Here is a 13532-nt window from a genome sequence, read left to right on the forward strand (position 1 = left end):
GTTTTATTTAAAAGTCTCAATGGTGATGGTTAATATCTGCAGGGTTCAGCAAGTATGGGCGAAAAGGTGAGCCCATTCTTTGTACAGGGTCAGAGCTGTTTTTCTTTTAATTTGTCCAATATTTATAAGAAGAATGTAAAACATATTTGGGGAAACACAAAAAAGAAAACTTTTTTTTCTTTTAGGATCATTTCTTCTGTAATTATTGTGACGCATGCGTGAAGTGATGATGAGTCCCATCGGATCTCTTGGTATATTAGACCGGGCAGCAACCTCCTGGAGAAGGGAAGCCAATGCGGAGGTGCCTTAAACTTGCAAAAATAAATCCAATTCTATAGAGGTCAATGAGAAAAAGACCCTACTTCTCACTTGATTTATTACCTCAGTAAACATTGTGAACATGAGTTTATGGTCTCAGTTGTTAGTTTCAAGACTTCGAAAGCATGATGTTCATTTAGTAAATGATGGTCCCGCTTAGAGTAGAATAGAAGATGCAGGGTGTGCCTCAGGGCGTGGCTACCTTGCGATTGACAGGTCACTCCCACAGTGTTGTGCGGTCTTGGAGTTGTCTGTGTTTTCAACTTACAACTTTAATCCTTTCACAGTGTGTTTTCAGTTTATGAAAGTTAATAAAATGTCTTACTCAGTGTTGTACTGATGGATAAGGTCCACAATTACTTGTGGACCTTATCCATCAAACAACATATTGGAATCAAACAACACTAAATAGTCAGTGTTGTAATATACTATATATTGTTCTCAGCCTGGACAATGTTGCAGGTTCATTTTAGGTGGTAGTTTTATTGTTTTTCTAAATATATTGCATTAAGAGCCAAGTTAATTGTCTTTCATTTCACACCACCAATCTAAACACTTCGTTCATTGTTATTGACTTAATATTATTGGAAAGCTGGAGAGAAAGTGCTGAGGGAAGTTGTGTGTATTTAGTGTTTCTTCCATTCAGTTAGGAGATCTGTTACATCAGGTGAGCTTACACTAAACAACGACACTAAAGCAATCTTCATATTTCTTTTCTTCTTCTGACGGTTGATGATTACAGGCGTCCAGAATCTGTATGAAATGCAGTACGTGTACATCTCTTACTCCATTTCTATTAAAGCTTACATAATTCATCACAGCATTTGGACTTGTTGAATGATCTCATTGGACTTTCCTGCAGAGCACTTTGCACTCCTTCCAGAGAATGTTTGATGGCATTTTCCCAGTGGGTTTTTTGAGGAGAGAGACATGACCTCATCCATCATCAGTTGATTTTGTGTCTGTCTTTAATGCATTCAGTGTAATTATGTCATTCAGATGAGTCGTCACAATAATTTAATCAGAGCATATCGGGGTACAATGACAAGATTTGGCCCTTGTGCTTCAACTGTTCAATCAATAACTCATTACCACAATGATTTTGGTTTGCTTACTGTAAACATAAGTTCTCATTGTGTGCCACAGGGTAGGGCTTTGCAGAAAATATTAATTGGATTGTTTTATGCAACAAAAGAGCATTCAGAGATGTGAAGCGTTGGCAGATGGTGGAAGAAGAAGAAGAAGTTATATCTCCTATAAATGAAGTCATGGCGGGGAGGGCGGACAGGAAGCAGTTAGGCTTCTTAGAAATGCAGCAGCACCTTTAATACATGGATTTGATTTGATTGGATGCTTTTATCTTCAAATGCTCATTAGAAGGGGTTTACTTTAACATTTAACTTGAATTCAAATCTGATCATCTCTGCACTAAACAAAGATGTATTAAACACACTTTACGTGATTTTTAAAGCAGGTAACAGCCACGATGGTTAAGTGTCCTTTGACTGGTGTCATTGCTGATGAAGAGGCTGATGAAGGATGTTGCAATATATTAGGACCACGCAGTTTTTCTATCAGATGGTTATCAAGCATCTGTTTGTGTTTCAGGGTTTCCAGGAGAAAAGGGGATCCAGGGCAACCAGGGAATTAAAGGGTCTGTCGGGGTCAGCGGTCTTCAGGGAGAAAAAGGAGACATCGGACCTGCTGGTCCCAGAGGTATGTCTCATTTTATTTCTCATATGAATCCAAAAATGTTATAGTCCTTACTTATAGCTTATCTACTCTATATAAGCTAATAACAGTGGATTTTTGCTCATTTCTTTCTTGATGCATTGAGGCCAAGGCCACAGATGTTCATCTAGAAAACATACAGCACAGACATTATACGAATATATATAATATTTTAATCACAATGCTGTGTACTTTATGGGGTACCAGTAGCAGTCACATTAAAGTCACTTACTCACTCACCCAACAGTTCGTCATTCACAGTAGAGGTCAGTAGAAAAAGCCTTTTACTCCCTGCAGTCTTGTCAACGCGTTCACAGCTCAAATTGTTTCAGACCGCTTGAGATGTTGACTTTTTTAGTAGAAAACCTCTTAACAGGAAGTCTTCTGCATAACCAAGTCTTTCACACATCGTCCATTATTAACAGGTGGTTTATTTCAACATATATAATCATTACAAAATCTACTTGATAGCCATTAATATATTTTTCTGAGCATCATAAACATTGAACATTACTTTAAAAAAAGCATTTGAGATTTACTTAATTCGGCGCAAATGTTAAACTACTGTGTCTTCATCAAACACATAATATAAATAGCTATAATAAAATGATCCATATAGACACCTGTCAACAGGCCTTAAATGAGTTCAAATCACTCCGAGGACTTATACACGAGTCGGTAGATAAGGAGTGAAATAAAAAGTTTATTTTTATTTTCCCAACATAGTTAAAGGTATTCATATGCTTTTATAGAAAGCTCAATCCCTCTTTAGGAGTTACTAAGCCAATAATTCGTATGATACAAATTCCATAAGAAGTATTTAACAGCCAAGCAAAACAGCTGAATATACAATTATGCATTGTGAGAGGAATTCAGGAAATACTTCACCACTCCGTATTTTCAGTAGTTTTACATTGCACACGATAAATATATATTTCTTTGACATGAGCGCTCACATTTTCTAAGTGGACATGAGTATAAGATGCCAACTTTTAGAATTTTAAATATTTCCAACACACGATAACTCAATGGCCTCATGCTACAACTTCTGTTTCTCTCCCTCGTCCCTTTTCTTCAATCCACTAATCCATTTATGTATCCATTTATCCACAACAGTCAATACATAAACCCCCAGGGTGTCAATGTTTCCACTCTGGCATCACCAGCTGGACAGAGAAAACGACAACAAAAACACACTCACATACAGAGTACTGCTGGGAAAGAAATAGCCTTGACAAATATGATTAAGCACTGTCTCTTGTGTGTCATCATGGCATTGTGTATGTGTGTGGTTGTGTGCGTGTGTGATTGTGTGTGTATTTGCCAACAGCTGTTGCTGATCATGCGAGTTGGATTTGGCTGGAATAGCCAGTGTTTGAGTCCCACTCTCCCTGTTGGCCAGTAACCAGGCTGATCTGTTGTCTTTTGTGGCTCAACACTCTGCACCAGACTCCACTCGAGCGTCGATGCGTTTGCTGCTATAACTGTTTTGAGCTATGTGTGTAGGTGCGCAGCTATGCAACGGGCTTCCAATAAATGTTGAAGACAAGCACTTGGCCTTTAAAGTCTTAACTGGAAGAATATATGAAACAGTATTGGAAGACAAATTGTAAAAAAAAATGTATTAAAAGAAGGAATTAGTGCAGTTCAAAGGAAACTGTAAAATAACATATAGACTAGCTGTCAAATTAGCTGTCAATCATGTGAGGAAGAAATAAAGTATGACAAAAAAAAGAATAACCTGAATGGCTTCATCACACAACCAGTTTTTTTTGTGCTTTTCACTGGGAAAAAATGTATTATTATATACAGACTTCATTTATGCATCAGAGGCCTGTTACAGCACTGCTTACACGCAGATCTAAAATGGTGGAAACATCATATTACACATCATGTCACTTGTGTTGGTGAAATGAGAAGAAAAGAAGATGTTCTTTTGTCGTAAATCATAGTTTGCATGTTTTGATTTGGTGTAACAAGCCTCTGATTTGTTTGAAAGTGAAAAGGTCAGCAGAAGCCACCATGGCTGAGCAAACATGAAAAGAAAAGCACGCTCAGAAAGTCCCGGTACTGGCGACATTGTTTGGTTGACAAGTTAATTGTGTAACGGTTTGAAAACATCACACAAATTAGTATTTTTCAAGATAAATGGAGAGAGAATATGAAGAAAACAAGGTTATGTTGCGGATGTTTAGCCATCTACACTCTGGCAATTTACAACAATGTCTGTCTGTGCTTCCACCCATCTGTGGTCTGGTTGTGGGTTTAACAAACCAGCGAAGGGTGAAGAGTTTGTGGACCTTCTGGTGTGAACTGCTGTGGATACTGAAAGCTTGTTAAAGCAGCACTGGGAAGCTTCCTGGTTTCTTTTTATAGATGAATGGTGGATAGACTGAGCAGAGAGTGCACTAGGTGTTGGCTCTTTCTTTGTTCTGTAAAGCCCAACACATCAGTTGCCAACATATTGTCCGTCATTTCTTGGTGTTTAAAGCTGGATTGATTATTCTTTTGGCCAATGGGGAAGTCAAACTCTACAACAAGGTGGAAGACACACAGCCCAGAAATATTTTTATCGAGGTGTTTGGAGTGACTGTTTTTTTCTCAACCTGATGACAATACGTCAAATATTTGCTTGCATTTTAGCTCTGCTTTGGTCTCCACCAACTTCTTAGAAACAGTGGGATTACTGATTGTTTCACTGTAAACAGAAGGCTGCTACAGCTGAACAATGAACCAGATTTGTGTGCTCAGACTGCACAATAAAGTTATTTTGCCAGCTGTAAAACCAAAACAAGTCATTTTATTTATTGTTAATATAAATAAGACTACAGCCAAGCTAGCACCACTGACAATACTAAATTACACATATGTATCTGGTTAGCATGCCAGCATTTGCTAATTGGCACTGAGCACAAAGTACAACTGAAGCTAATGGGAACATTATATTCTTAATTATGCATGATATCCATGGACATATTTAAATATTTAAAAGGCAGGGCTGCCTCAAAGTCATTAGTCACAATGCATACAATAGTTGTTTGTGGACCAATCCATACAGCCGGTAACATAACTCAAATTGTTAATTTGTGAAACATTAAAAGCTAAAACATCACACATTTACTCATAACTGCCATTTATCGCCACCAGCATGCAACTTCACATGTGCCGTTTGAAATCCAATGCCTCTGCTGTCTCTTTTGGCTTAGCAGTAGCTTACCAGTGTGTTTGGGTTTTCCTGTTATTTAGTTGTTAAGAATGTGGTCAAGATGGAGGACACTGGCAGCTGAGACCCGTTACAGGCAGGGTGTGGTGTTTGGTACACTAATCCGACATGGACACACACACACAGTGACACATGGGACAGAGTGCTACCTCGCCTGGCATCCGCCTCTGTGGTCTGGGATGTGAAATTAAAATTAAAATTAAGGGTGGGATGAATGCCGACTTGAAGCTGATCCTCTTATAGCTTCATGGCAAAAACAGACTTGTGGTTTCTAACCTCATGGCTGAAAATTAGCAACAAATGGCATTGAAATAGAGGTTATTCCCCATATTTTGAAATCAAAACAAATGAGAAACAGATGTTTCCAAAATGCTGATTGGAGGAAGGTGTCATGCTTAAAACATACTGTAATTTTGCAGAAACCACAAATGGGAGGAATTTTTCCCTCACATTGATTGAGCTGTTTTTCAACATCTACTCTGTAAAGACACTCCAAGAAATGATTTTTACATATTTCAGTTCTACTGGTCACTCTTTTTATGCTTCCTCTATTTCGATCTCACTCATCTCACCTCAAAACAACATTTAACCACATCTTAGTTGAGTTAAATTAAGCCCCGGACGCAGGGTGGGTGTCCTCTGATTTTTCACATGTAATGCCCGTATCACAAGGCAAGATTACAGGGCAGAATATTTTTCTGTCCTGCCATAAAATCTAAACCTGTCGACGGTTGAGCTGTTTCTGTCTTAGTTCACATTTCTGCCCCCATTTGTGCTATGGTGTGGTTGCCACTGTGTGAAGACGCTACACATTATTGGTTTTGGTTATGAGTGTCATGTTCAACTGATGAATAGGTCCACCGTTGTTGGCATTCATTAATGAAAGGTGCAATGTGTGAGATCTGGCCAGAGTTGTTGTTTAAAAGATTAAAAAAATGTTAGTTGTTGGCTTGAAGAGTGTATATTTTTGATTGTATAGACCCAGTGTAAGAGGTAAAATGCTGCGCCCTAAACTCACATTTTGATCATGTGTTACAGTGTTATTGTTATGACGTTATTATAAGTGGGTTGTTAAGAGTGATTATTTGATTTGATTTGTTTCTGTCATGAATAACCTAAATATAATACACTTGTCCTGTAACGTCTGTGTGATTTCCACTTTTTCTGTTTGTCCTCAGGTGACAGAGGAGAAAGAGGGTTGAAGGGGGAGAAGGGGGAGCGAGGAGACAGAGGAGAGAAAACGGGTAAGAGCTGACGTGTGAGTTAACACTGTAAAGCTTAAGAAAGTAAGGTGTAGCTTCTTCATGCTACCATACACATACAACATATATACACATATTTAAATTAAACTGGGATGAAGTAAAAAAATAACGACTACTGTTACTGATTCCAAAGTGTGTTTACGCCATGTGACCATCAGCAGCCCTCCTCAGTCTCCTGGTCTTTAGGGCGCAGACAACAATGGGCTGAAGGAACCTTTTAGTTCCTGAAAAGAAGTCCTTGGACCTAAATTACCAGGAACTTCTTCGTGGCTTAAGGAATTCCAAGTCTCTCTTTTTCATCAATGTGCTGCGTGCAGACCGCCGAGTACAGAGTCAGTTCATCCAATGTGGTTCAACAGTAGTGTGAACATGGTCTGCTAAAAGATTCAACACTAACATTAAGTGTTTTATAGACTTTCTTTGTGGGAAACCAAGTTGTACCAACTTATGTTACAATGTTTCATTTATATTCTTTCCACCAGCATGTTCTTCCCCCACTAAACTGTTTTATGTGAGTCAGTAGAAATGTTTTTATTCTCATGATGCTTTGATACACTGTCTTTCAGCAATGCTCGCAGACACAGAATTTCAATATACACTTTGAAAATGAATTTGGAGTAACAAAGCGACTGTTCACATTTCCCTGTGGGCACAGGATGAATATTTGATAATCACACTTGTTTTCCAGTTTACTTTCATTTGGGACATCAACGCCTCGTCACCCACATTGATGTAGCTTTTGAAGTTAAAGTATTATGACAAATAATACTTGGATAATCTCTGGAGAGAAGCTGCAGACAATTGTGATCAAAGCAAAGAAAGATGAGACATGAACAGATAAATGTATAAGATGTTAATTGCATAAAGCATCACCGTGAGCTGTTAGGACACATCATAAGTGATCGGATCTTCATGTAAACAACAGCAACACCAGATTGTATAACTGGTTTCACATTGGACATTTTTAAATCGTCGATTTTTACAAAAGAAATGTCTGAAAAAGCATAATCAAATAATAACTGTAGATAAAATATATAGATGTTCTACCCTTAACGGCCACGCAGTAAAGAAACCGTGTTGTAATACAAACACATATATCAGTGCACATATTCCTACATTGGCCGTATAAGTCTAGAAATGTACGAGCTGATGACTTTATGGGCCTCTGCCACACCTGATGTCCTGTGCAAAGAGATGTGGGAAGTTTCAAGGATCTGCTTTTCTTTTCACCGTAACCTCACGTTTTCCAACACTTGATGGAGAACCACATAGCTTAGTGTACATCATAAGGACTTGAAAACCATTATACATATATACATATATACGGTTAATCTGAAACCTCCAACCTGGGAGAAAGAAAATGACATTAATGACCCGCAAAACCACAGACATTTCTTTATTAGCCACAAGTGTTGTTCTTCCTTTGTAACATCAGGATGGTTTTACGCCTCGTGATCGTCAACACGGACCCCCGCCCATCTAAATACCTTTTTTTTTCTGCCTGTTAGAGAAAAGTCAAACATCAATTCTTTCCTCACATCATTTACAAGACTTGAGGTTTCAGAGAAAGAAAGGCAGACCGAGGCCACATGCTGCTGGCTGTCAGAAACATTGAATCGCAGCCTCCCGTTCTTGTCACAACCCTCGTGTGGCTGACTAATCGTTTGATGCATGACTCAGATCTTTTTACGCTTCAAAGCATACATTGCATACCGATATGATCACTTACCAGAACGAGCACCAAGGTCAGTGACCCAAAACGACTGAAGTTTTATCTGTGTGGAAAAAAGGACGTTTCGTCCACACATGTCGGGTGTTAACACAAAATGAACCTGCCATACAGGATGTTATGTCAATGAAAGGATCATAATCTTTAGCTCTTTTGATCCTGTTCTTGGTGTTACTTCTTTTTTTTTTTAAATCAAAATGCAGTTTACAGTTTACATACCATATACACTGCTATGCTACATATTGGCTGCATGGTGTCTAGTCTTCTAACCAGTAGCAATTGATGGTGGTGTAAATAGACGTGTCATACATACTCTCTGCATTCGACTTCCTGGTCCAGCAGTACAGTCTTTTGCATCGTAGCTGTCCTTGGTGTTTCACATTTTGAGAGTATGTGCTGGGTCTCAAGCAGCATGCAATAAATCTAAGAGCAGGACAGAGCTGCTAACATTAGCCTCATAAAGTATCCGAAAAAATGTAATATACCCGAGGTGGCCTGGATGTACCACTGTAGGTTTAAGCTACTTAGCTGGACATACTAAAGATGGAGGCTTATGTCAGAGCAGATATACACAGTCATACATCTTTAAATCGTTCCCGAATTCAACAGAAAGGGATGAGAATATCATGTCCTGTTCTGTATTCCTTAGCTTAGGGTATGACATGAAATATGTCTGACATTAGTTGAGGCCAAAGTCCAACAATTTCCCTATTATAAAGACGTTTTCCTATGTGTATGTAACACCACATTTGTTGGCTATTTCGTGTAATTTTTCTCTTGACTGTTGACTTATTTCAAGAGCTATTGGAAGTGATGCTTACACACACAACCACACTCACACACGCATACAGCTCTCGCAGTTTGATCTCGAGGGTCCAACACTTAGCGGCTGTTTTTACAATGGAATTGCGCAGCTACAGGGATCCAAATATAAAGGATTTTGGCTTGGGACTAATGAAAACACAGTGTTATTATTTGTTTAAGCTAAAAGCTCTCCTTGGCGTCACTCTCCAACATCCCCACTGAGGAACATAATCAGAGATTAGACAATACATATTCAATTGCTTACTACTCTTCAGTTCTCACGTATTATCCCATGTTAAATTTTTATTTGCTGAATTGAATGATCTGTTTGGTGGAACAGAACAACCCGCCTCCCCCGCACTGTAGTTTAATCAAATTGTATTTACTTCTAATTTGCAGCTACAGCTAAGCAAAAACACATGCAGAAATACTCATGCTGAGAACACTTTAAAACAGTGAGGCCAGTCTTTAATTTGTGTTTCTTTCATTTTTACATGCAGAATCAGACCCAGTTTTTCATCGATCTTCATTTGAATGATCCAAAATCGATTTAATCTTTAAACCCGTTGGTCCTGCGTGGCCGGTCCCTGGTTCTGGTTATTGCAACGAGACCTGCATGTGCGAGACTATAGCGAACCTCAGTTGAATCGAAACAGGACGGGAGCTGCTGCACTGCAGTCACCGCCAAGCTTTAAGGCAAATGTCTGGTTGCAATTTAGATTTCAAAACTATGAAGACGGAGAAGAGCCGGACATATAATATGTGCCAAATCGAGGTGAAATATTTTGTAAATACCACATATCTCAAATACTACCAACACATTTAAGTAAACACTAATATTTGTAATAATGCTCCAGGTTAGAGGGTTTCTTGTACAATTTACAGCTGAGAATCTCTTTAATATTCAAATAAAATGGGTATTGTAACTGAAATATCCATAATTGAATCGAATTGGGAAATCTTCTCATCTTTTTTAGTGAGGTGTTTTCAGGCTGCTTTTGTCACCATTGGACAGAGCCAGGCTAACTCATTCTCGTCTTTATGCTAAGCTAAGCTAAGCGGTTTCTGGCTGAAGCCTTATATTAATCAAACAGATGTGACAGTGGCATCAATATTTTCAAATAAGTATCAGCAAGAAGGTAAAGCATTTTTCTCAAACTGTTAAACCATCGTAGTATTCAGGTCAAAGGCACCTCATTGATAAACACGATTATAGTCGGTGCCTCTTTTAATAGCTTGTGAATCAGACACGCTGCATCAGGTATTACGTATCATTGCATCCATCGCAAATGCGACGAGAGCCTCTCAAACCTTTAAGTATAAATTCTGAAAAAACACAGATTTTTAAGTGCTTTTAAATACATTATATCGTTTCAGTTGGCTTAAAAGCAAATAAGGGTAGTTCCAAAAATGTAAAACACAGACCACGTGAGAGGCACACACTGGTTTCAAAATCTACTTGTATGGTACACACAATTCTGAGAGTGCAAGACTGGCAAAGCAAATCAAATTAGAAGCAAACAAATGAACAGGAAGAGTAGTCAAAAGTCAACAGTGTCGGTCAGCAAGCTGAAGAGAGAGGTTTGAGAGGCTCTCGTCGCATTTGCAATGGAAGCAATAAGACACAAGAGGAGCAAACAACGTGAAAGACAACAATGAGGATGACATTTTCTGAACAGCTGTAGCTGGTTAACTGTTGTCCTGAAGCCATTCAGTCCTGTTCAGTCCAGATCCTTCCTGTCTGCCAGATTAGCAATAAGCGATCACTCCCTGTTCTCGACCTCTTCACGTATCGACAGTCTGGTGTTGTAGCTCCCCTCGGCCTCTAAGGCTTGAACCACTTGGACGACCCCCAACACCTGAAGCTGGCGCATCTAGTTTCCCCTGGTCATTATATCTCATGCACAAGAAAGGTAGAAGGCTTGTTGTCCGAATTAGTGAGTTTGTGGCTGAAAGTCACTTGAAATGTCACTAAAATGTCTTTTAAAAGCTTACTAATGCCCAGCGATTTTCATTATTCAATCTGCAAAACATGTATTCACATAATAAATAGTGAGTAGGAGAGACGAATGTCTGCAGTAAATGACACAGCCAGCCGGAACCGCAACAGGGAGCATCCTGACTGGGGCACTGCTCCAAAAACCTAAATGCATAGCTCCCACGCCTCAGCTCTAGCTTGCATACCTGCCTGTCTGGCTAGCTGGTGTTGGTTCCAGGCTTTATACATCCTATAACATAATATTAAATGGTATAAAGGAATACCATAGGCTGCCAAAAAATACTTATTTATTTCATTTCAAGCATTGAGTATTATGCTGACAGACTGATGCTGAAATTCCATTTTGATCCACGGAAGAAGAAGAATAAAGAAACAACTTTGTTTCTGTGGAGTTACTTTGATGTAATAGCGTAGAGTATGATGAGGAAAATGTATGATTATTTGGTTTGAACATCATCCTTGTTTGGGTGCATAGCTCAGGCAAGTAAACGGGTACATTTATAAATTAGTGGTTGTATTTTAACTGTTGTAAGAGAAAAGGCTTTAAGGTTAAGGATTAATCAGCTGTAGCTCATTTAAAACGTGCTATTTGGCAACATCATGCATTTGTTAACAGTCTTGTAGCAAAGTCCAAGGATTGATTCTTAGTATTCTTCCTTTTATCTTATTATCACTTTTATGATGGTTTACAGTTCAAAGACAAGTGAATTGGAAACTCTGACGTTTGCGACTGCATCATAGCTATAAGTGTAAATAGATTTTTTTGTCCGTATCCCGTTTCTCCTGAACCAAAAACACATGTAACAAGGTAACCGCAGTTCATTTAAGTTTGTTTTTCAGTTACTTGAAGACAAGTTTTCAGGGTAACTTTATACCACCATCACTACAAATTACTATTAGCATAAAATATGCATCAAGTCTGTGGAAAAAGTTTTTTTTTCTGATGCTGTTGGAGCAGATTTTTTGTCTGGTGGTTCATTTAATGACATTTAAAAGTAAAGTACCCTGTTAAAAAGAGTAGTTCACCATTATAAGACATATTAATAACTGTGATACTTCTTCATCTTCATGCCAGCAGAGTCTTCCAGGTTTAATCCAACTTAATAGGAATTTAAAAAAGAGGGACTCTTTTGTATTTGACGAGTTAACAAATAGTTTAAACATCTGTTCCAGGTAATTGAGTACTCAATTACTCATTCCTTGTTGAAAGTATGTACTATTCTAGCACTCATTGCATTCCTCTCTTTCAGTCACTTTAAATTTGTCGAGAAAAAGAGCAGCAGAAGGTTGAAAGTACTCCTAATTTCTGCTTTCAATTTGCTGATTTTCTGCAAGAATATGATGCAAATATGTGCAGCAGATATGATAGTATGATGTTATGGTAGGTATTACATTATGTTGGGCTAGTGACTGCAAACCACTTGACTGTCTGATTTAAATGGTACACAGTCCGAATTTATGATGGTCTGATGAGACTAATATCCTGTCCAGATAATGTGTCTGGATCTATTCGCCAGCACTTTGTCAACAGTGTCGGTCAGCAAGCATGTCCTGACACAGAGGTGTGTGTGTGTGTGTGTGTGTGTGTGTGTGTGTGTGTGTGTGTGTGTGTGTGTGTGTGTGGTTGTGTGTGTGTGTGTGTGTGTGTGTGTGTGGCTGTGTGGCTGTGTGGCTGTGTGGCTGTGTGTGTGGCTGTGTGTGACACAAAGGTAATAAATCAATTCAATTATACAGCATAGTTTCAGGAATAGAAGATGTACTTCGGATCCATGAAGCCTCAGCTAACACTCTAACCCTGAATCCAGCAAACTGGCTCAAACCAAACACAATAGAGAGTTTATTGTCATGTTGTATTTTAATAATTTAAAATACATTCATTATTCATTTTTCAGTACCCTGATATATATTGGTTTATTTGTAAAATGTGTGTATATGACAAACCGATTTAAATCAAATTGCTGCATGTTTCACAATGAAACAAACAATAAAGTGTTTACCAGTTTTTATTGATTCTAGAAATGTGGTGGCACTTTAAAGGTCAATTCACAAAGATCAAGTGGTCTTTCAGAGATTTATTGCGATATTCAGATTTGGAAATGTGGATCTCCCAGCTGAATAGGCTAAAAAGAGAATGAGAAAGGAGTTCAGATGAAGGTGCCTCTACATCCCTTATTCCCACCCTGAGCAGGTGTCTTTTAATAGACACCGGTCTGTACCTTCACAGGTCTCTGTCTAGAGAGTCTCTTTCTGTCTAGAGTCTATTTCTGTCTAGAGTCTCTTTCTATCTAGAGAGTCTCTTTCTGCCTAGAGAGTCTCTTTCTGTCTAGAGTCTCTTTCTATCTAGAGAGTCTCTTTCTGCCTAGAGAGTCTCTTTCTGTCTAGAGAGTCTCTTTCTGTCTAGAGTCTCTTTCTATCTAGAGAGTCTCTTTCTGCCTAGAGTCTCTTTCTGCCTAGAGAGTCTCTTTC

At 38.6% G+C, this 13532-nt stretch overlaps 1 protein-coding gene across 1 annotated transcript in view; it reads left to right on the forward strand.

The window, feature by feature from the left end:
• Nucleotides 1-13532, forward strand: part of scara5 (scavenger receptor class A, member 5 (putative)) — a 61183-nt gene that overhangs the window by 35418 nt on the left and 12233 nt on the right. The window contains exons 9-10 of the mRNA XM_034526937.1: nt 1927-2034; nt 6451-6516. Of these exons, the coding sequence (XP_034382828.1) occupies nt 1927-2034; nt 6451-6516 (174 nt within the window). The remainder of the gene's footprint in view (nt 1-1926; nt 2035-6450; nt 6517-13532) is intronic.

Source organism: Cyclopterus lumpus, chromosome 24, assembly GCF_009769545.1.
Source record: "Cyclopterus lumpus isolate fCycLum1 chromosome 24, fCycLum1.pri, whole genome shotgun sequence".
Lineage (NCBI taxonomy): Eukaryota > Metazoa > Chordata > Actinopteri > Perciformes > Cyclopteridae > Cyclopterus > Cyclopterus lumpus.